General features: G+C 32.6%; 1 protein-coding gene across 4 annotated transcripts in view; it reads right to left on the reverse strand.

Moving 5' to 3' along the window:
* Nucleotides 1-24,614, reverse strand: part of LOC114335387 (dmX-like protein 2) — a 257,436-nt gene extending 232,822 nt beyond the window's left edge. For 3 of the 4 annotated variants that reach the window (XM_050656403.1, XM_050656401.1, XM_050656402.1), the window contains exon 1: nucleotides 24,375-24,613. In XM_050656403.1, the coding sequence (XP_050512360.1) occupies nucleotides 24,375-24,461 (87 nt within the window). In that variant the 5' untranslated portion in view covers nucleotides 24,462-24,613. Of the gene's footprint in view, nucleotides 1-24,374 lie in introns of all 4 variants that reach the window. The other variant, XM_050656400.1, reaches the window with a different exon arrangement.
* Between the last annotated feature and the right edge of the window lie 212 nt (nucleotides 24,615-24,826).

Consider the following 24,826-nt stretch of genomic DNA (forward strand, 5'->3'; position numbering starts at 1 on the left):
GCATCCACGGGCCAACCGACGTACTGGCCAACCGACACACGAAAAGTGCCTGATCTCATCGACTTCTGTATTGTCAAAGGTATCTCTCTAAACTTCTTGAAAGTTCAACCTTTGTTCGATCTCTCATCTGATCACTCTTCCTTCATTATTACTCTAAGTACACAAGTGCACCACATCACAAAACCACTAGTTTTATCTAATAGTCGGACAAACTGGAATACCTTCAGAGATATAATAAAAAATAGTATTACTTTAAACCTACCACTAAAATCTGAGCAAGATATAGAAGCAGTCAAACATCTAACTGTAAAAATTCAACAAGCCGCATGGGAAGGTTCACCTGATATATCATATGCTAAGAGACCGGGCTCATACCCGCTCTATATAAAAACCATGATATACGAGAAAAGACAATTAAGAAAAAGATGGCAGACCACCCGTGCTCCAGATGACAAAACCAAATACAACAGAGCAACCCGTCAATTAAAAAAGGTCCTATAGGAACACAAAGAACAAGAAATAAACTATTTTCTAGAGAATCTGTCTAGCTCTAAAGAAAAGAACTACTCGTTATGAAAATTGTCTAAAAAAACTCAAAACACAATCACAAACTAAAGCACCGATAAGAAAAAATGATGGCACCTGGTCTCGAAGTGACGAAGAGAGGGCTAACACCTTCGCTGAACATCTTCAGTCAGTTTTCCAATCGCACAAGAGAGAGGTTCCAGAGAACGAAGAGAAATTTATTACAGATATAGCAGATGAACCCTACCAGATGTGTCTTCCAACCAGAAAAGTTAAAATTACCGAAATTCAAGAAGTAATCAAAAACCTAAATACAAAAAAAGCACCTGGATACGACCTGATAACAGGACTAATTCTCAAAGAACTACCTGAAGAAGCAATAAAGCTACTAATGTACATATATAATGCTGTCCTAAGATTGTGCTACTTCCCCTCCCAATGGAAGGTAGCACAAATCATTCTAATTCATAAACCCAACAAAGACACAACCCAACCTTCATCCTATCGTCCTATTAGCCTTCTGCCTTTACCCTCCAAAATGTCTGAGAGGCTTCTCCTGAAAAGAATAGACACTGTCATTACAGAAGAAAACCTAATACCTCATTACCAATTCGGATTTCGACAACAACATGGCACAATCGAACAGGTCCATAGGGTAGTCAGAACCGCAAGAGATGCACTCGAGAACAAGAAATATTGTACAGCACCCTTCCTGGATGTCTCCCAAGCCTTCGACAAGGTATGGCATAAAGGTCTAATATCAAAACTTAAAAGACAATTGCCTCATCCAATCTGCATGCTCCTACAATCATACCTCACCGGCAGATCGTATAAGATAAAACTAGGGGAGGCCCTCACTACTCTACATCCCATCCACTCTGGCGTACCCCAAGGAAGTGTCCTTGGACCCACACTGTACCTCCTGTTCACAGCAGATATACCAACTTCAGATCGTACAACAATTGCAACATATGCTGATGACACTGTCCTAATGGCTTGCCACGAATATCCGACCCTAGCTTCACAGATACTACAAAGTCACTTAAATAGACTTGAAATATGGTTTAAACTGTGGAGAGTCAAAGTTAATAGCTCCAAGTCAACACACATTACGTTTACACTAAGGAAGGGGATCAATCCAGCTGTAACCTTCAACAACACACCACTGCCAATAAGAAGTGACGTCAAATACTTGGGGATTTACCTAGACAGCCGCTTAATATGACAAAAGCATATTTGGAACAAACGACTGCAACTGGGACTCGTTTATAGAAAGATGTACTGGTTCATGAATCAAAAATCATGCCTAAGTCCAGACAATAAACTTCTGATCTACAAAAGTGTACTGAAACCCATCTGGACGTATGGCATCCAAATCTGGGGAACTGCCAGTGAAACAAATTTACTCAAGATCAATTTCAATCAAAAGTTCTAAGGCAACTGTGCCAAGCTCCTTGGTACATTTTCAACGATAATATACATAGGGATCTCCAAGTCCAAACCGTCAAAGAAGAAATTGTTTCTCTGTGCTCCAAGTACCACAATAGACTACAGGTTCACCCAAACATATTGGTCACCAATCTCCTGACACCCCTACAGAACAGAAGACTAAAAAAAGAACAGACACTCTTGACCTCAACACTAACTAATCATTCCCACTTATTACTATTGTATTACTATTCAAATTAATTCAATTAATTTATTAATAACTGTACTAATTCAATCTTTATTGTACTCTTTTCTGTTCTTTCTGTTTAATACTGACTGTGTCATACTCGTTAACACTCATATGTATTGTTTATTATTTTTTTATAAAATAGATTGCAATAAAATGGATGTCAAAAAAAAATTCTGTTTTTATAAAAAGTTTCTAGCATTAAATTTAAGAAAGTGACGCTCAAAATAAAGTTGGCCCCTTTTGTTTTGGCAAAAAAAAATCGAGAAGACCACCCCCTAATTAGCAACTTAAATGAAATTAATCGTTACCGCTCCACAAATTACTTTACTTATATTATGTTTATTATGATCTGTAAGTTTCATCGATTCAAAGTGCCTATTTTTGAAAAAAATTGGTTTTAAAGTAAAATTTTTAAAAAATTTCATTTTGAAAAATATGGTTTTTTTCAAAATAACTTAAAAATTGTTAGAGATATCAAAAATCTCGAAAAATAAAAAAGACAGAATTGCTTTTCTGAATATCATGTATTTTTTTGTTTTTCTGTTAGACAAAAATTGATTAAGATTTGGAGTCTCTAAATTTGCATACATTCGTGATCAGTGACTCGTTCAACCCCTTTTAACTTCAGCCCTTTCAAAAATAAGGACTTTGAACCCATGACACTTACAGATCATATAAACAATACATACACGAGTCAAGAAACTTGTGAAGTCGTAACGATTAAGTTCATTTGAGATACTAATTAGGGCAGGGGGTGATTTTCCCGATTGTTTACCAAAAAAAAGGGACTAACTTTATTTTGAGCGTAACCTGTTTACTTTTGATGCTAGAATTTTTTTTATAAAACAAAAATGAAGTTTTAAACACTTTAAATAAGTTGTAATGAGTTTTTCCCGAAATGTGCTTCATTTTTGGTTATTTCACGTTAAAGTATTCCATTTGGAATTTGACGAATATGAACCTATTTTTCATTAGCTATAACACTGCTTCTACTAGGTATAGAGACGTGATATATACAGCATATTTTAAAATTGTTTACAGGCTATATTTTTGCTAAGAACGTTTTTTCGACAAAATACTTACAATTTGAGTTATTTGCGAAAAACCGTCTAAAAGCAGGGTTATTTTGTTGAAAAAATGAACATATTCACTGGCAAATAACTCGAAAAGTATTGACTTAGTGAAAAAACTCTATAGAACAAAAGTTACTTAAAATTAGTCAGTTTATCCATTTCCGGACTTACTTTGGACGAATATTTTTTTGCCAAATTCCATGTCAATCCAAACGGTTCTTTAAAATTTAGAGGTTTTGTAATATTTTACCGTTAAAGAAGTACTAAGAGAAAATGTTGAAATAGTTATTTATGAAACAGTTCGTGAAGTATGCTTTTTGCGAACGCACGCGATTTTTAGAGCACGAGCGACAACGGAGCGAGTGTTATAAATCGCGTAAGTTCGCAAAAAGTACTTCACGCACAGTTTCATACAATATTTTATCTACGATAAACAAATAAAAAAACTGTAACTCTTCGTCACTGGAATTCATTTCTATTCTACAATGTTTAGAACTTTGACATTTAAAATGTGCTCTATAATTTGATCTTATTTTTATTCAAAAACATATTTGCATATAGAGATAATGCTATAGTAAAAGGTATTGTAGAAGGAAAACGATGCACTTTGTTTTTCTGTTAGACAAAAATTGATTAAGATTTGGAGTCTCTAAATTTGCATACATTCGTGATCAGTGACTCGTTCAACCCCTTTTAACTTCAGCCCTTTCAAAAATAAGGACTTTGAACCCATGACACTTACAGATCATATAAACAATACATACACGAGTCAAGAAACTTGTGAAGTCGTAACGATTAAGTTCATTTGAGATACTAATTAGGGCAGGGGGTGATTTTCCCGATTGTTTACCAAAAAAAAGGGACTAACTTTATTTTGAGCGTAACCTGTTTACTTTTGATGCTAGAATTTTTTTTATAAAACAAAAATGAAGTTTTAAACACTTTAAATAAGTTGTAATGAGTTTTTCCCGAAATGTGCTTCATTTTTGGTTATTTCACGTTAAAGTATTCCATTTGGAATTTGACGAATATGAACCTATTTTTCATTAGCTATAACACTGCTTCTACTAGGTATAGAGACGTGATATATACAGCATATTTTAAAATTGTTTACAGGCTATATTTTTGCTAAGAACGTTTTTTCGACAAAATACTTACAATTTGAGTTATTTGCGAAAAACCGTCTAAAAGCAGGGTTATTTTGTTGAAAAAATGAACATATTCACTGGCAAATAACTCGAAAAGTATTGACTTAGTGAAAAAACTCTATAGAACAAAAGTTACTTAAAATTAGTCAGTTTATCCATTTCCGGACTTACTTTGGACGAATATTTTTTTGCCAAATTCCATGTCAATCCAAACGGTTCTTTAAAATTTAGAGGTTTTGTAATATTTTACCGTTAAAGAAGTACTAAGAGAAAATGTTGAAATAGTTATTTATGAAACAGTTCGTGAAGTATGCTTTTTGCGAACGCACGCGATTTTTAGAGCACGAGCGACAACGGAGCGAGTGTTATAAATCGCGTAAGTTCGCAAAAAGTACTTCACGCACAGTTTCATACAATATTTTATCTACGATAAACAAATAAAAAAACTGTAACTCTTCGTCACTGGAATTCATTTCTATTCTACAATGTTTAGAACTTTGACATTTAAAATGTGCTCTATAATTTGATCTTATTTTTATTCAAAAACATATTTGCATATAGAGATAATGCTATAGTAAAAGGTATTGTAGAAGGAAAACGATGCACTTAACTTCTGGTGGATGAGGGATTCAATATACTTCTCATTTTTTCTTAAAATACATTAGTCATCATTTTTTTGCAGCATATCTCGCTTATTTTGATTGTAATCGACATTTAATATTGCTTATTTTAAAGGTATTTTCAAGCACTACAAAAGTTGAATATACCGATTTGAGCATGCACAAAAAAAAAACGAACTTTTTTCACCTACTATATCTCTTTTTGTATTATAACTAGAAGATTTATGAAGGAACGAATCTCTTTGTTGTTTTATAAGCTACAATAGTTATTTATGAAACAGTTCGTGAATTATGCTTTTTGCGAACGCACGGGATATTTAGAGCACGAGTGACAACGGAGCGAGTGCTATACATCGCGTAAGTTCGCAAAAACTACTTCACGCACAGTTTCATACAATATTTTATCTACGATAAACAAAAAAAAGCTGTAACTCTTCGTCACTGGAATTCATTTCTATTCTACAATTTTTAGAACTTTGGCATTTAAAAATTCTAACTACTTTCAAACCACAAAACTGTCAAAACTTTTGTTGTAATTCATTGCTCATATTGTCATCACCATGACAACGCGAAAGTTAAGGATATTTGATTATATGAAAGTGTGGCAAAAAACCCATTGAAAGTGTGCGAAAAAGTAAATCCCATTTAAAATACATTGTTACTTCACGCACACTTTAAACCCTTCACGCACTGCTATCTATAATTACAGTTTTCACAAACTAAAAACTTATACATAATATGACAGAGTAGATAAAATAGTTTTTATTACTGCAAATAAACAATGTTTTAAAATTATTTTTGGCATTCAGTGTTAAAATTTCAAACGAATCGGTCGTGTATCGAATGAGTGAAATTACACAGGTTTTTATAGTCATTAATGGACAATAATAATATTGGATAATGATATACCTCCTGAACCACCAGATCGAGGAAAAAATTTAAAATTCAACAACGAAGGCGAGATTATGGAAACAGAATTGGAAACACCCGGATTAGGTAGTATTCAGAAAAATACGCAGGTAACGGAAAACCATGATAATAATAAATATTCAGAGGCTTTGGTAAGTCAAAATAATACTTTTAATCAAAATACAGTAATATCAAAAAGATTTAATTTTACAAATATCAGTCAGTTAGGTGAAGTAAATACCACTCCGATCGTAAATAACAGTCAGGTAATTAAGAACTCAAACAAAAACTTGTATACTGCAACTGATAATGGACCTTATTATGTTTATATTGAAAATAGTCTAGGCAACATTGGAAAAATTTCATCGTATTGGGACAGCAAAAATTATAAATAATTCGGTTCCGGAGATTCAAAATAATATTAATCAAATAATCGTTATAGGTAGAAATAAAGTTAAGGTAGAACTAAATTCGGGAGCAAGTGCAAATAAATTATGTCAGAAAATTTAGCTATTAAAAATTATAATGCGTATTTACCAAATTTTCTTATTCGAAAAAGGGCGTAATTAAGTTGGTAGATAAGGATTTACATACAAAAGAATTGAAATCATTAATTAAACCAAGATACGGATACAATTTTGATGTTATAGACGTCAAAAGAATAAATAGAAAGGTTATAAATTCAGAAGGAAATGCAGATTTTGTTCCTACATCTACCATAATTGTTACATTTAAAGGGCAAATAATGCCACATCAGGTAGTTATAGAAAAATTAGTGTACGAGGTAGGAACGTATCAACCGAGATTAATTCAATGTTTGAAATGTTTACGGTACGGACACTTTAGTTTACAGTGTAGAGGAACAGACAGGTGTAGGTTTTGTGCTGGAGAACATGAGAGTTTAAAATGTTTAGATAGAGTCAGTAAAATGCATATTATGCAACGGGAATCATTCCGCAACAGATATAAGGGCTGAGTGTCCAGATAGAGAAAAACAAAAGAGTATTAAAAATATAATGAACGTAGAAAAAATATCTTATTATGAGGCTAAAACAACATATCAAAAAAAATTCTCATCAGCAGTAAAAAATAATCAAACATCGAATCATTATAAAATAACAAAACGTAGAAGAACAGAAAGTGTTAATTCGATAACAAACGACACGGCAACGCTTGAACAACGTAAAGAAATACTAAGTAAACCGAAACCACAGTCACAAACAGTATATAGTAATTTTCATAATGTTCCACAGTATCATAATATTTCATCTAATTTACAAATAAATAAAAAAAATGTGTGTGATAATATTTTGGAATGCTTTACAACTATTCTAAATAATTTAAATCAATCTTTAGAAGCAAATACATTGTTAGTTTTAAAAAATAGTATAGAGAAAATTTTTACTAGAAATGGCTAATATAAATCTCCTACAATGGAATGCTAGATCAGTTTTATCAAATAAAGGTACTTTAGAGAAATATCTTTTTGACAAGAATATATCTGTATGCTTTTTGTCAGAAACCTGGTTTAAACCAAACATAAATATTAAATTCACAGGGTATAATATTTTTCGAGAAGATAGAGGTGATGGATATGGAGGAGTGGCTGTACTGCTAAAAGGAGGTGTAGGTTTTTCTCCAGCTCCAGCATTTCATAAAATCAATAATGTAATGTGCAAACAGGTAACCATTCACTTAAATTTAAGAAAAAAGATAAATATAATATACTCTATGTATGTAAAACCAGGGTTATCTATATCTAAAAATGATTGGAAAATTTTTTTTAATAGTTTAAAAAAACCATTTTTAGTTGGTGGAGACTTTAATAGTGACAATATTGCTTGGGGTTGTAGTACTAGGGATCAAGCGGGTAAAAATCTATTAGAAGCATGCGATGAGAGTGGTACTGTATATTTAAATACGGGTAAAGAAACGGTATTACCAAGGCCGGGATTTTTTAATAAATCAGCTATAGATATTACCTTTTGTACAACCGATATTGTTCATTTATTTGAATGGGATGTAGACGATACAACACTACGCTCAGATCATTATGTAATTTGTATGAAAATGAATATAAACGTTAGTGTAAGTAATATAGATTGTAAAACTAATTGGAAAAAATGGAATGTTGATAAGGCAGATTGGGAGATATTTTCCTCACATATGGAACATTATGCACAAACTCATAAAGGCAGTCACAGATATACAGATTTTATTACTAAACTAAATGAGGTCAATGCAATTAGTATACCAGTCAAGCGAAAATCGATTAATCCAAAATTTAATAAACATTGGTGGAATCAGGAATGTAGTAAGGCAGTCGAAGAACAAAAGGTAGCATTAAGACGGTAGAAGAAAAAAGGAACAATGGAAAACTACATTAATTATAATAAATGTGTAGCCCAAACGAAAAAAATTATACAGCAGAATAAAAAGAAAACGTGGAAAGAATTTTGCATGTCTTTAAACAGAAACACAGATATTAAAAATATTTGGGGGCAGGTTAAAAAGCTAAAGAATGCGTACAAACCACCAATAAATTCAGCAATAGAAGGGGAATGGACAACAACTTTCTTTAATAAAATTGCACCGCCAGGTCCGAGACAAAATATATTGTATCCAGTAAATACAGAAACACACATTCTAACTAAAAAATTTTCTATGGACGAATTAGAGTCATCCATTAAAACAACTAAAAATACAGCTCCTGGAATAGATAGTATACACTATGTTATGCTAAATAAGTTAGGGATGGCTGCAAAGGAGATGATCTTGGCAATATACAATGATATATGGATAACTGAAAGTTACCCCTCTAGTTGGAAAGAATTCTTAGTTGGTCCTTTTCTAAAACCAGATCGAAGTCCTGAATCACCAGATTCATATAGATCCTCTTTGGGATCTTGTATTGCTAAAACTTTTGAAAGAATGGTTAAAATCAGATTGGAGAAGTGGCTAGAACTTACTAATAAAATGTCAATGACCCAATTCGGCTTCAGAAAAGGTTATTCTGGTACAGAAAATCTAAGTCATTTAATAACAGATATTAATTTAACCTTCACTAACAATAAATCAGTTACATCTCTATTTATAGATATTGAAAGTGCATACGATAACGTTAACCTCAACATATTGTATAATAAAATGATTGAAGTTGGATTACCAGAGTCTTTTAACACAAAAATAATCAAGTTGTATATTAATAGAAAATTATATCTTCAAATTAACAACGAACGCTTAGGACCACAAATAGCTCAAGACGGATTACCACAAGGAGGAATATTAAGTCCAATTTTATACCTAATATATACATATGATTTGGAAAAATCGGTAACAGATACTAAAATATTACAATTTGCAGACGATTTGGAAATTTACAGTGACCAAACAGAAATAAATAAAGGTGTAGAAAAGGTAAAACAGAGCTACATTGCAATTAGAAATTGGGCGTTTAAAAATGGTATGTCCCTTTCAAATAAGAAAACACAAGCATGTATATTTACCAAACGTAGGAAAGGCATTCCAAAGGAAATAGAAGTAATAGATGGTATTAAATTTCCGGTTAAAAAATCAATAAAATATCTTGGGGTGATTTTGGATCAGAAACTCTTATGGAAGGAACATATAGAAAACTCAGTTAAGAAAGCAGAAAGGGGAGTGAACGTGTTGAGAACCATTTCACATTCTAAATGGGAAGCAGATCCTAATATTTCCTTACTGATGTACAGTTGAGTCCGCGAGCCTTTACCCGTGCGTCATCACTTAAATCATACGAAATAAGTCGGAAATCTATTTCACGCAACAACAATTGACAGAAAGTGGCTACTGTTCCGATTACGGGTTTTATTATAAAATTTGACGTTATCAAATATATAGAATGTCAAATTTAAGTTTTGCTTCAAAATTTTTGCGCAGAATTACAGCTACATTTGAAGTAGCTTAATAAATTCTTTTATTATTATTGATTAATAAATAAATAAACAATTTATAAAAAAATCCAATAACATATTTTATTTTTGTTATTTTATTCACTTTGACGGAAATCTAAACACAGTCATTTCTTTACTGTGTGAATGACGTTAGCTTTGTATGTTTTAAATATTAATTGCCTAAATATAATTATTTACCTTAAAATTTCAAAGCCCAATATAAAATTAGTTGTGAAAACAACTGTTTGTGCAATATAAAGAAACTTCAAAACGCAAAAATTCGACAAAAACCGCAAAAAGTTCAACTGACTGACAGCCACAAAATTAAACAAATCAGAAACGTCAAACAAATCGTGCTTAAAATATGAAAACATACCGAATCGTCTTTTTTGTACCTATCTCTTTTCAATAGGGCTTTTCATCGATTGTCATTTGTTTCGAGCTTCTGTCATGTGTCACATAATATTAATATAGCTACGTCATACGTCTTTGGTTTGTATCATTGGTATATATCAATAACGTATGACGTAGATATATTAATACTATGTGACACATGACAGAAGCTCGAAACAAATGACTGAATGAAAAGCCCTATGCACTGAGTCTAGATGGTTCATAAAAATAACATGTGTTGTTACTTAATAACAAACGGCAGCTGGTTTGTCATGAGTTTCATGCATGGAAGAGAATGATGCTAGATAAAAAGTATGTGTTTTATCTCGCCAGGTATTAATGACGCACGGGTACTTAAAGACTCGCGGACTCAACTGTATAGATTCTATATTAGATCAATAATAGACTACGGATCTATTTTCTATGCAGATGCAGCAAATGTTCATCTACAAAAAATTCAAAATATTGTCAATAAATGTTTAAGACTTTGCATAGGTGCTTTAAAATCTACTCCAATAAACAATCTACATGTGGAGTGCGCAGAGATGCCATTAAGGTTAAGAAGAAATAAACTGTGTAGTCAATTCTTAGTAAATTTATCACATAAAGAATCAGAAATAATTAATAAAAATCATTGGCTTTCGATAAATGATTTAATAAAAAGTTATTGGAAAAAAAGAAATATCCCTGTATTGCTGAATGTTATAGAGAACTGGCAGAATATAAAGAAACTTTACATACAACCTCAATTAATTTAAATTATATTTTTAATATAGTACAATTAAAAAAATTTAAAAATAAACTTCATAAGAGATTATTCCAATTACCCAACACGTATTAGAGATGTGATGTTTAAAGCTGATATTAAAGAACTATCATCGAATGCTTATCAAATCTACACCGATGCTTCCAAAAGTATTAAAGGAACAGCATGTCGTGCAATATACGATCCTCAAACAAATGAGAGTAAGATGTTTAAATTAAACGCAAATAGTAGCATCTACTCAGCTGAACTAATAGGCATATTAGAAGCCCTAAAATACTGCCAACATCTTCCAAACAAGAAAATTTATATTTTCTCTGACAGTAAAAGTGCTTTGCAAAAAATTAAGCACCTTCAATCTACATCTAAAATAAATTATATCATCTTAGAAATCTTACAAAAAGTTGAAGAATTAAATAAAGATTTCGAAACAATACATCTAATATGGGTCAATAGCCATTGTGGAATACTGGGCAATGAAACAGTTGATGTCTTAGCTAAAAGGGCCATACACGAAGGAGAAGGAACAAAATACAAATATACAACAAATTAAATAAAAACAGTTATTAACAACGTTTGGAAATCAAAATGGGAAGAAGATAATAAAAACAATCAAAAAGGCAAACATTACAAAGAAATTCAAGAAACGATTCCCAAAAAACCATGGTTTATAAAGGGGAAGATTTGTCGTTTGAGGTTTAATCATGTACCTGTTCCCCAATTTTTATTTAAAATTCGTTTAAAAACCGATCCATATTGCAATTGTGGAGAAATAGGAGACGCAGAGCATCAAATATTAAATTGCTCTCTAATACAAGCTCAAGTGAAAATCTTTTTGGGCAAAATTTATAAGTTAAAGGATGTCATACATCCAATTAATTTAAAGTTCTTATTAAAACAAAGTAATAATCCACAAGTGGTCATTTTATTCTGTGAGCATATTAAAAATATTAAACTGAAAATATGAGTAGCTATGGTTAACTATCTGTATTTAGAAGTAGATAAATATTGCAAAAAAATGTAAAAACATTGTAATAAGTATAAAAAAAAACAGAAACCATTAAGAAGACGAATAACGTCCGAGGGGTTGAATCGGGTTTTAGTCTTACCGTAATGAAAAAAAAACAACAAAAAACAAAAAAAAACCAAAAACAAAAAAAATAAAAAAAATAAAGAAGATACAAAAAAAAAGGAAAAAAAATAATTAAATATAAAAAATGAATAATATAATGAAAAATAGAATTAAAAAATGTTAATGTAAAATAATAATAATGATATGATATTGTAAGATATAATAGGGAAGGAAAATAAACATAGAGTAGTTGAAATTAATGTAAAAATGAGCAAGATCGGATAGATGGGCGAATGGACCCTAAGGTCCGCAGTCATACATACCCAAGGAAAAAAAATATTTTTAATTATACACATAATATTTTCTGTATATTAATTTTCAACATTGCCAAAAACAGACAGATTATTGAGCAAAGGGCACATTTTTTGGTGGAGAGATATGGAGAGAAATATGGAAGAGAGTAGTTGAAAGACAGATATTAGACAAGGCGAAAACGGCGGGTTCGTTGGAAAAAATATTCCCATGATACTATTTTGCATAATCACATTTGTAATATACCCCAGAAGCAGGTTCAAGAAGTCGCCCACACGAAAAGTGGTCCAAATTATTTTTAACAATTTTTTTTAATCAAATTGTAAAAATTATTTTTTTTTGGTTGGGACAATTTTTTTTAGGTTTTTTTAGACCATTCTAGACCGAAAAGGTGAACAATTATGTTTATATTTTTGTACAATTTAGAATTTAACTTAAGTGTAAACGTGGCAACAATGCGTTCCATATTATTGACAGCGCCAGTGCGGGGTGGCAACTCTGTCTCTCACGAACTGACAACGACGTGCAGTGCAACGAAAAAGAAGACTCTCTCTGATTTAACCTGACAAACAAAGCCATGTGCATTGTAAAAACTAAATGTTTGATTGTATGCATTCAAGTAAATTTGATTCAATAAAGTATTATTTTTGCGATTACTACAGTCCATTAAATCGAAGTAACCAAAAGGTCTCTTGTAATTTTTCTCTAAAGTTGATAGTTTTCGACTTATAAATAAGCAATTTAAAATTTGAAAAACGCGAAAATGGCAATTTTTAAGACTTAATAACTCAGTTAAAAATTATTATTATGAAAGTCAGAAAGTGACTAAATCAAAGTTTAAAGCCTCCCCTTCATCTACATAATCCTGAAGAAATTTGCGTCATTAATTTATTACTAAGCTGCTATTTTTAATTATTAACAATTCGCTCCGAGCGTTAACAAAGTGTCAAAGCAAAATCGACCGACCTGCTCATGGTGGCGGTTGCTTGAATCTTTGTAAGGACGCTTTATTGTATGTGTAAATGGGACATTTAAAAAAAATGCCATATCACGTTCTTTGTTGTGTTGTTCACTGTAAAAATACATGGAAAACTAGTGATGTGAAATACATACTTTTATTTTCCTCATTCCCAAAAAAATTAGATGAAAGAATAAAATTAATTAACGCTGTTATAAGGATGAAGTGAGGTTAACATTTTCATATATACAAAGGATATGGCAATATACACATGATATAATAATGTTATTTACGTTTTTATAAGTTTTGTACATATTACATACACTTTTTAGCTCTGATAAATCCGAATTGACTCCAAAACGTACGGATAGGGTATGTCCTATATAACCTCACTATCGCAAATTATGTCAATAAATCTTTATTAACGACAAAAAATATTTTTGTTGGACTATAAATGACATTATAAAGGAATAACTAATGAATTCTAACAATTTTTATTCGTTTATTATCACTAGAAAATAAAATATTCAAGTTTAACAAAATAATCCCATAAGAGTCAATACTAAAACGTCCTTACAAAATTGACAGCGTGTCACGTGACTGTAAATTTCTGTAAAAAGAGGGGAGACGCACGGAGCCAATAAGCCGTAAGATCGTATTGACGCGGCTGTAAATGTGAGTGCGAGTAAGATGCCCCATTGGCCTGCCGGAATGGCGCACATATCTTTCTCGCACTCACCATAGACGGCCGCCTAATACGTGCAAGCTCTTATTATTATTATATATATTATATATTATAATACTGACAAAAATTTCTTCAGGATCTTGTAGGGGGGGGGGGGAGCTTTAAACTTTGATTTAGTCACTTTCTGACTTTCATAATAATAACTTTTAACCAATTTATTAAGCCTTGAAAATCGCCATGTGGAATGAGACTCAATCAATTTCATGAGAAAAAGGGTTCATTGTCTAGTCCCTAGTCCTTAAGATGATATGTGGTTGTTAAAAAATAATGAAATGGAATTAGAGTAAGGACTAAAACAGTGGAGACAAATTCTATAAGATGATAATAAGGAGAGGAAAGGAAGACCAAATAAGTTAAACAAATTCTATGTTGTTCGTTGTTGGGGTATAAGATTAGAGCTAGGCCTAACTATGTATACACCCTATATAACAGCTATGTTTCAGAATTACATGTTCCCTACTCTTCCTTGTGGCATTAAGATTTAGGCACTAAAACAAGTACATAGGTATAAACATATTGGCTACCTTTGAATTTTGGTGTTGCAGAAGGATGCTACAAATATCACTAATTCAAACAGTATAAAATTAATATCACAGTAACTAGAAGGAAAGAAAATAAAGCAGAAATAATAATATTGACTATCAAAAGGTGAAAACTAGTATTTAGGACAGGATTAGGAGGTAAAAATACTTGTTATTACAACTTATGCAAGACAAAATTCAGGGGCAGTAAAATTTGTGAATCTGACTTGAAACCCTGAGAGAAGGGTTTAAATGCAGCAATGTAGAACTATAGAGTGACAGTCGTATAGCTAGATCAATGCCATGATGTTTTCCAATCTTCTAGAAGACGGAATTTGACGAAGAATAACAAATGGGATGTTAGTTGATGTCTAATCATCTATTAATTGGATTTTTTTTTTCTAATTTGAGTTTATTTTTGAAGTTATTTTAGGTTTCTGCAGTCTGCAGCTACCAGTGGTTAGATATCCAGGACTCTTGGGCCAGTTGTGGAGGTTTGAAACAGGCTAGGCTCCACATAGTGGGGCCATCCAAAAGTCTCAGCCTTCTTTTAGATAATAGATGCTCCGTGGTGGTCAGTATGCTCACTTGCTCACTGCTCACTGTAGATTCCAACGGCACCTTCATCTGCTTGGATTGGCTGATGGCTCACAGTGCCGTCTAGGTAATGAGGAGGAGAAAACCTCCTCATATGTCCTCTAAGAATGCCCGGCATTTACCCCTACCAGAGGTGGCAGATCCTGGGATCTGCATCTATGCAGCCAAGCCAGGTGAGGGAGTTGCCTTTGAAGAGACTTGTAGCTTTCTGAGGCCATAAGTTTTCTGGAGGATTAGGCATTCGGGGTGGCATCAGCAGTAGGAGCTCAGATTTAGAGACCTTGCTGATTCTGAGATGAATTGGTACATAACGAAAACTGCTATACACAATTAACCCTCGCAGGACCAACCTTTTAGTAGAAACAGTGAGGACCAAGGAGGATCAATAAATGTCCACACATAAATTAATCAAAAACGTGCTTCTTTATTTAAACTAATTTAAAAATAACACTTTTATATTATTCCTAGACGTTAATGGAACAAGTAAAAGATACGAATTTATAATTTAGCCGGAGTCTTCAGCTTCAGCGGAATTGGCATCAACATAGGATACCTACACAAACATTTTTGACTTCTTGCTGTGCTTGCCGCATACATACTTACTTGCATTTTGAACAAACTATGGTTGTTTTTGTCCACTTATTGGCCTTTTTTCTTTTAGATTTTCCTAATTTGACACATGCACGATATTGTCCCTTTCCATTTTGGGATGGTGTTGAAGGTATTCAAGGGGATTATTATCACTGTCAAGTTTTTATAAAAGTATGAGGTAATGAATTAAAGTATAGAAATGCTAATTATGCCATCTAATAGGGCAGTAGTACGCCAACAACTACTAATTATTTGAGATTTTTAGGAACAAAGGTATTTAGAAAATCGGATGTAATGCAATGTTGTGGATACTTTTTAACCCTCCTTGATCCTTCTAGGGTTAAAGAGAGAAAAACGACATACCTTCGGGCACCTAATTAGAAATGAAAGATACCAGTTTCTGCAAACCTTAATTGAAGAAAAGATCGAAGGAAGAAGGGGAGTAGGCAGGAAGAAAATGTCATGGCTCCGTAACAGGACAGGCTCCTCAAACAATGGACAGGGCTAAGAAACATAGAAGACCTAATACATACTGCAAGGGATAGAGAAAAATGGTCAAATGTGATCGCGAACATCCATTAGTAGATTGCATAAGAAAAAGAAGAAGCTGATTCTGACAGACATGGGAGCCCGGTGCAGCCTGGGCCCCAGAAATGCGGAAGACAAGGTTTTTATCGATCTGGTCCATAAGATAGGAGTAATACAATGGACCCGCCTTAGGAGGTCTAAGTGTCTGAAGGGCTTACAAGTGGGCCCTGCCCCGATGTACCATACCATACCATGGTGGTTAGATATATAAGATCTGGTATAATTACGAATAAAATAAGTTATTCATAAGATAAAACAGATTTTTAAATAGGTACTTTCAGTCCTTGGCATGCATCCCTCAATTAATAATTCTTGCCTTTGAATTTAAAAAAAATCAGAATAATTTTTGAGTTAATACATCCTTTGATACATTTATTGCACAGACTTTATAAAAAAATATATTAAAAGGTAGAAAATTAAGGTTAGTACATTAGTGCCCGATTTCACAAATGATACCTAAATATTTAAGAATTACCTAAGTGGATTTAGGTACTTCCTAACTCTAAAACGGATTACACCATACCACAAGAATTGCCTAAACCGCTTAAGCATTACCTTATGTTAGGATACGGTTTTCAATCTCCCTAAACTTTAGGTATTACTTATCGTTGACAGTCAGGTTATATTTTTACAATTTTGACTAATGTTCTTGTGACGTTTGTCAATAATTTGTTTCTTACCTTAATTTTTCTGTTATTCTGTAATATTAGGTATATTAGTCGTAATTTTGTGTTATATTTTATATTAATAATATAATATGTGTTGGAAAATATAGAAAATCGTTTGGAGTTTTTTACAGGTCTATTGTCAAAATTATGTAGTCTACCTACTACCTAACAAACTAGTGTTGTGTTTCAAAAACACATTATTGAGAGACTAGTGTTGTGTTTCAAAATTATTGAGAGACTCATAAAAGCCCGACTTATGTCCTTTCTAGTTGAAAACAACATTTTATCACAAAATCAGTTCGGCTTTTTAAATAATAAATGCACCACTGATGCCATCTTTTCTGTACTACATGAGGTTTATCAAGCACTGAACAATAATCTTCACACTGCCACCGTTTTTTGTGACTACGCCAAAGCTTTTGATTGTGTAAATCATAACATTTTGATAAGAAAACTAAATTTCTACGGAATTCGAGGTATTTCTTTTTATTTAACATGCTCTACAGACCTTGGAGGCCTAGGGCTTTACAACTTAACAATAACAATTTTACATAATACAAATAACAATATATACTAATGTCTTATATTTATTATATAATTTGATTTAATGACTATGTAAAAATTGCTGCACTATGTTTCTCCACTGTATCCTGTTTTTCGCTTTCTCTTTCCAGTCTGTAATTTCCATCGATCCTATATCTTCTTGAAACTTTTCGTGCCATCTTTTTCTTGGTCTACCTCGTCTCCTTGTCCCAACTGGTTTTCTTAATAGTATCTTCTTTGGCATTCTTGACCTATCCATCCTCTCGACATGACCTGCCCACCTGATTCTTTGTGCCTTTGTGTATCTTGTTATAGTTGGTTCCTTGTAAAGCATCCTTAATTCTTCATTAGTTCTTCTTTGCCAACCATCTGCCGTATTTTTTCCCCCGAAAATAGTCCTCAGTACCTTGCGTTCCCATCTCTCTATCATTTCTTCTTCTGTTTTGTTTAGTACCCATGTTTCACATCCGTAGGTGACTGTTGCTCTTATTACAGTTTGGTATATTCTAATTTTCGTCTTTCTTGATACGTAATTTGACTTTAATAATTTTTTTAAACTGCCGACCTTTCGGTTACCTTTAGCTATCCTGTGCTTTAGTTCGTTTTGCTCGTGTCCTTTTTCATCTATAATGGCACCTAGATATGTAAAGTGATTTACTCGTTTAAATTTATATTCTTTTCCATCGAACGCTGTTAACTTTAGCATATCTACAGGTTCTCTTTCTGTGTTGCCTAGCACCATATACTTCGTCTTTTCTTCATTTATTTCTAGGCCGAATTTTTTTGCCTCTCTGACTAATCTTCTCATGATTTTCTTTAATTCGGTATTAGTTTTTGCTAGCAGTGTAAAGTCGTCGGCGTAGGCCATGCATTGATGTTCGTTACGGTAGATCGTTTCTTGTGTTTCTATTCTGCTGTTCCTTACAATTGTTTCCAAAACTAGGTTAAATAACACAGTTGATAGAGGGTCACCTTGTCTAAGTCCTTTTTTGACTATAAACTCTTCCGATTTGTGACTGTTCCACACTATTTCGTTAGATGTCATATTTAAGGTAATTCTTATTAACTTGATTAGCTTTTCTGGTATTTCCATTTGCCGTAGGGCTTCATACATTTTTTTCCTATTAATTTTGTCATAGGCCTGCTTAAAATCTATGAATAGTGCATATAAAACCATTTTATGTTCGTAGCAGCTTGTTTGGATTTCTTTTATGTTAAATATTTGCTCTGTCGTCGATCTATTGTTTCTAAAGCCTGCTTGGTATTCTCCTATTAGTTTCTCTGCGTATACCTCTAATCTTTCTCTTACAATCCTAGCAAATATCTTATAGCACACGTCCAGCAAAGCAATACCCCTGTAATTCTGCAACATCGTTGCATCCCCTTTTTTATGTAATGGGATTATCCAGGCTTTGGCCCACTCTTCAGGCATCTTTTCTTCTTTCCATGTAAGTTCTATCAGTTCATACACCTTTTCCAGTAGTTTTCTTCCCCCTGCTTTCAGCATTTCTGCACTTATTTCGTTTGGCCCTGGACTTTTATTGTTTTTCAATTTGCTTACAACTCTTTGCACTTCGTCTTTGGATGGTTCGGCTATTCTTATATCTGCACCCTCTGTTCTGTCTTCGTCCTCTCCCTGATCTTCATCATCACTGTTTAGTAACGTTTCGAAATACATTTTCCATTCTTTCATAACTTTTCCCGGCTCACTTACTAGCTCTCCTTCTCTGGTCTTTATGTAGCTTGTTTTGCTTTGGTAACCTTTTTCTACTTTTTTTACCTCTTGATAAAATGATCTTATTTCATTGTTTTTAAATGTTTCTTCTATCTCCTGCAACTTTTTTTCATTGGATTCTCTCTTTTTCTTCCTGCAACTTTTCTTTAACTGTTTTCGTACGTGGTTATACTCTTCTCTGTTTTTGTCGTTAGGGTTGGTCAACATACGTATTCTTAACTTTTTCTTCTCTTCTGACAGCTCTGCACACTCCCTATCAAACCACTCCTTAGTTCTTGTCTGTTTTTTAATTCTGGGTATCAATTTTCTGCTTACTTCTTTTGTAATGTGTTTTATTTGTTCCCATCTTTCTTCTACATCTGTGGCTTCATTCTTTGTTTCCAAAAACATTTTTTCTATTTCTTCTTGATAATTTTGCCTGGTTGTTTCTTTTTTCAGTTCAGCTACTTCGTATGATTTTGTTCTTTTTGCATCCTTTTTTACAACTATTTTTTCTTCTACTTTACTTTTACATTCAATTTTTACTAAAAAATGGTCTGAACTGCAGTCTGCTCCTCTCATACTTCTGACATTTGTAATAAATTCCGCGTGTCGTTTTTCTATCATTACATGATCAATTTGGTTAACGGTTTTTCCGTCCGGAGATGTCCACGTACCCTTATGTATCTCTTTCCGCTGTAGCTGTGTACTTCTTACCACCATATTTTTTTCCATTGCAAAACTTATCAGTCTCTGTCCGTTGTCATTTGACTCGTCGTGTTTGCTATGCTTTCCTACTGTATTTCTGTAGATTGCCTGTTTGCTATGTTTTTATCGATCTGGTCCATAAGATAGGAGTAATACAATGGACCCGCCTTAGGAGGTCTAAGTGTCTGAAGGGCTTACAAGTGGGCCCTGCCCCGATGTACCATACCATACCATGGTGGTTAGATATATAAGATCTGGTATAATTACGAATAAAATAAGTTATTCATAAGATAAAACAGATTTTTAAATAGGTACTTTCAGTCCTTGGCATGCATCCCTCAATTAATAATTCTTGCCTTTGAATTTAAAAAAAATCAGAATAATTTTTGAGTTAATACATCCTTTGATACATTTATTGCACAGACTTTATAAAAAAATATATTAAAAGGTAGAAAATTAAGGTTAGTACATTAGTGCCCGATTTCACAAATGATACCTAAATATTTAAGAATTACCTAAGTGGATTTAGGTACTTCCTAACTCTAAAACGGATTACACCATACCACAAGAATTGCCTAAACCGCTTAAGCATTACCTTATGTTAGGATACGGTTTTCAATCTCCCTAAACTTTAGGTATTACTTATCGTTGACAGTCAGGTTATATTTTTACAATTTTGACTAATGTTCTTGTGACGTTTGTCAATAATTTGTTTCTTACCTTAATTTTTCTGTTATTCTGTAATATTAGGTATATTAGTCGTAATTTTGTGTTATATTTTATATTAATAATATAATATGTGTTGGAAAATATAGAAAATCGTTTGGAGTTTTTTACAGGTCTATTGTCAAAATTATGTAGTCTACCTACTACCTAACAAACTAGTGTTGTGTTTCAAAAACACATTATTGAGAGACTAGTGTTGTGTTTCAAAATTATTGAGAGACTCATAAAAGCCCGACTTATGTCCTTTCTAGTTGAAAACAACATTTTATCACAAAATCAGTTCGGCTTTTTAAATAATAAATGCACCACTGATGCCATCTTTTCTGTACTACATGAGGTTTATCAAGCACTGAACAATAATCTTCACACTGCCACCGTTTTTTGTGACTACGCCAAAGCTTTTGATTGTGTAAATCATAACATTTTGATAAGAAAACTAAATTTCTACGGAATTCGAGGTATTTCTTTAGATTGGTTCCAATCTTACTTGGATGATAGGAAACAACTGGTTAGAGCAAATGATACAGACTCTAGTCTCAAAAACATTGTATGTGGGGTACCTCAAGGTTCAGTATTGGGTCCTCTACTTTTCCTTATCTTTATTAATGACATCACTAGTTTAAAAATCGATGGAAAAATCTTTCTTTTTGCTGATGATACCAGTATCACTTGGAGCAACTCAAATATTGCAACTCTTCATGCTGCTATAACTTCTGATCTACTTACAATAAAAACCTGGTCTGACTCTAATTTACTCTCGTTTAACGTAGATAAAACAGTAGCATTGTCTTATAAAGGAGTCCTTCAACCCTTACCTCTTAATAACAGCCAGATCAGTAGTGTTGATTCTGTGAAATTTCTTGGTATTTTTTTAGACAGCAACCTTAAATGGTCCCACCATATCGATTTGTTAAGGAAGAAACTATCCTCAGCTTGCTATGCTATAAGATCTGTTTCGAATGAACTCAATTTAGCATCTTCCAAAATAACATATTTTTCTTTGTTCGAGTCACATCTTCGTTATGGTCTTCCTTTTTGGGGTTCTGGTACAGCTGCCCAATTCGATGTTATTTTCAAATTACAAAAAAGAGCAATTAGATATCTGTTTGGCCTCAGAAGAACAACACATTGCAGAAGTTACTTCAAAGATCACAGAATTTTAACCCTTCCATCTTTGTATATTTTAGAAACTGTTTGCTTAATTCGTAAACATCTACATGTCTTTCCACCAAGACCTAATCATGACTACTTCACGAGAAATTCTACGTTTGACGTCTATATGCCGACCCCATCCTCTGAGTTAGTAAAGAAATCTATATTATATTCCGCAAAAAAACTTTACAATCATCTCCCTCTACAACTTAAATCTGCAGCATCTTTCCCCAAATTCCGTAAACTGACAAAAGCCTACCTATCTGAAAGACCATATTATTCAGTAGAAGATTTTCTTAATCAATAACTAAGAAATTGCAGTACCCTTTGCACAAGTAGTATTTTTATTATCATTTTTTTTTGTCTATATTTGGGTGTCATATGCAGCAGCTTAACTTTTAAACTTATTAATTACTAGGTAGACTATGCATTTGCAATTTACTTAAATTTTGCAATTGACTACTTCTGTTTAACTTCATTATTATTGTTATTATTGTAAATATATTGACGATTTATGTAATTTTAGTAAATTGGATTGTTATTGTTTTGTTGTCTTGACTTTTTATAAGCTTTGTCGATAAAATTGTACAATTTTTCATGACAATAAAGCATATTTCTATTCTATTCTATTCTATTCATGATATCACTAAAAGTCTATCATTAAAAATTAATAATAAAAGAAGCAATTTTTAACATGGTACTTATTTTAAAATTATTTCATTAATGACAATTCACCTAACTTTAATTTTTCGTCATATATGTGAAATTTACAACTCTTTTGTTTTCAAACAAATGAAATAGAAAATGTGGAAAAATCCCCTTACGAATAATTCACACATCCACTATTTCGGGTTGGGAAAATTTTTTTGAATAGAATCAAAGATCCAAACACCATTTCTTAGAAATGTGTTTCGCCCTCTTCAACCTCTATAGGCTCATCAGTAAAGATGAGAGGTTGAATATCTTCAGACACATTCCAATCAAAAAACAACATTCGAGACCTAGACATATCAGGAGCGTAAATCTACGCGCAATCTGACAATGACAGTCTCAAGTTTTAATTCCCTAATTACTTAAAGTAAAATATATGTTTAAAAACAAAAGATGTAGATCTTTGAAACACACTCAGTGATCAAAAGATCCAAAGTTACTGGTTTAACGATCACTCGTACAAAATCAAACAATTGAAATAGAGAAAGTGGAAAAATCCCCTTACGAATAATTCAGAGAGAGGTTGAAGAGGGCGAAACACATTTCTAAGAACTGGTGTTTGGATCTTTGATTCTATTCAAAAAATTTTTCCCAACCCGAAATAGTGGATGTGTGAATTATTCGTAAGGGGATTTTTCCACATTATCTATTTCATTTGTTTGATTTCGTACAAGTGGTGGTTAAACCAGTAACTTTGGATCTTTTGATCACTGAGTGTGTTTCAAAGATCTACATCTTTTGTTTTTTTGTTTTTAAACATATATTTTACTTTAAGTAATTGGGGAATTAAAACTTAAGACTATCATTGTCAGATTGGGCATAGATTTACGCTGCTGCTATGTCTAGGTCTCGAATGTTGTTTTTTGATTGGAATGTGTCTGAAGATATTCAACCTCTCATCTTTACTGATGGGCCCAGAGAGGTTGAAGAGGGCGAAACACATTTCTAAGAACTGGTGTTTGGATCTTTGATTCTATTCAAAAAATTTTTCCCAGCTCGAAATAGTGGATGTGTGAATTATTCGTAAGGGGATTTTTCCACATTCTCTATTTCATTTGTTTGATTTACGAGTGGTCGTTAAATCAGTAACTTTGGATCTTTTGATCACTGAGTGTGTTTCAAAGATCTATATTCTATATCTTTTGTTTTTTTCTTTTCTTTTCCTCCATTTCACTGTACATCTACAAATAATATACAAAACTTAACAAACTGAATTCACAAATAACTATAACTACTAAATAAAATAACTATAACAGTAGGTACAAAACTGAATAAAACCAACTTAGCAAACAAATTTGACAAATAATCAAAAAAGTAAGGTAATGTCATCTTATTCTTCTTTTTATTTATCAAAAATAGTTCAAACATACCTGAATTAATACATAGGAAAGAATTTCCTAGATAAACAGTTCTTTTAGTTGTAAAACGCTATTGTTCTTAAGTACTCGCTTAGGAAGTACCTATCGATAAGAATTACTTAATAAGGCAACTGTTTAGGTATCGTTGGTGAAATCGGGCATAGGATGAAAACTTGTTTCTTTAATGTTTAGGTACTTAACATGTTTGTAAAATATTTTTGATAAGTACCTAAATTAGACTTAAAACTATAAACATAAAGTATGATTCAAGACAAAAGTCTTTACTCTTAGTTAACATTTATCTTATAAAACTGTCTCCAATTTTAAGTAGGTATAATAATCATTTTAAAAATGTAATTAACTACTTACAGTAAAAGGAACACCTTCAACTGAACCAACAGCGAAGCATTTATCGCCTGCATTGCAGGCACCACTAACAATTTGATGTAGATTCATCTTAAATATTTTGATATATACAATTACACATATTTGCACACTATTTTAACATTAATTATTCCTTCTTATAACATTAAAATGTTAGTAAAATCAATTTATTGATAAGTTGCACCATATCATCACGTGTTGTCAGCTGTCACTGTCAGTAGTGTCAGTATGACATATCAGCTGATAGAAACTGCAAGAATCATAGGTGTACTCATTTATTTTTGATAAGGATATGGCAACTTACATGAGGGTTGCATCTTTGAGAGGACGCAATATTTTTTTGATGTGTGTTGTGTGTGTGTGTGTGGGGGGGGGGGGGGAGTTAGCAGAAGTTTATGTTCAAGTTTGTGGAATGCCTTCCTTGTCTCTTGCCCAAC

This window comes from Diabrotica virgifera, chromosome 7 (assembly GCF_917563875.1).
Source record: "Diabrotica virgifera virgifera chromosome 7, PGI_DIABVI_V3a".
Lineage (NCBI taxonomy): Eukaryota > Metazoa > Arthropoda > Insecta > Coleoptera > Chrysomelidae > Diabrotica > Diabrotica virgifera.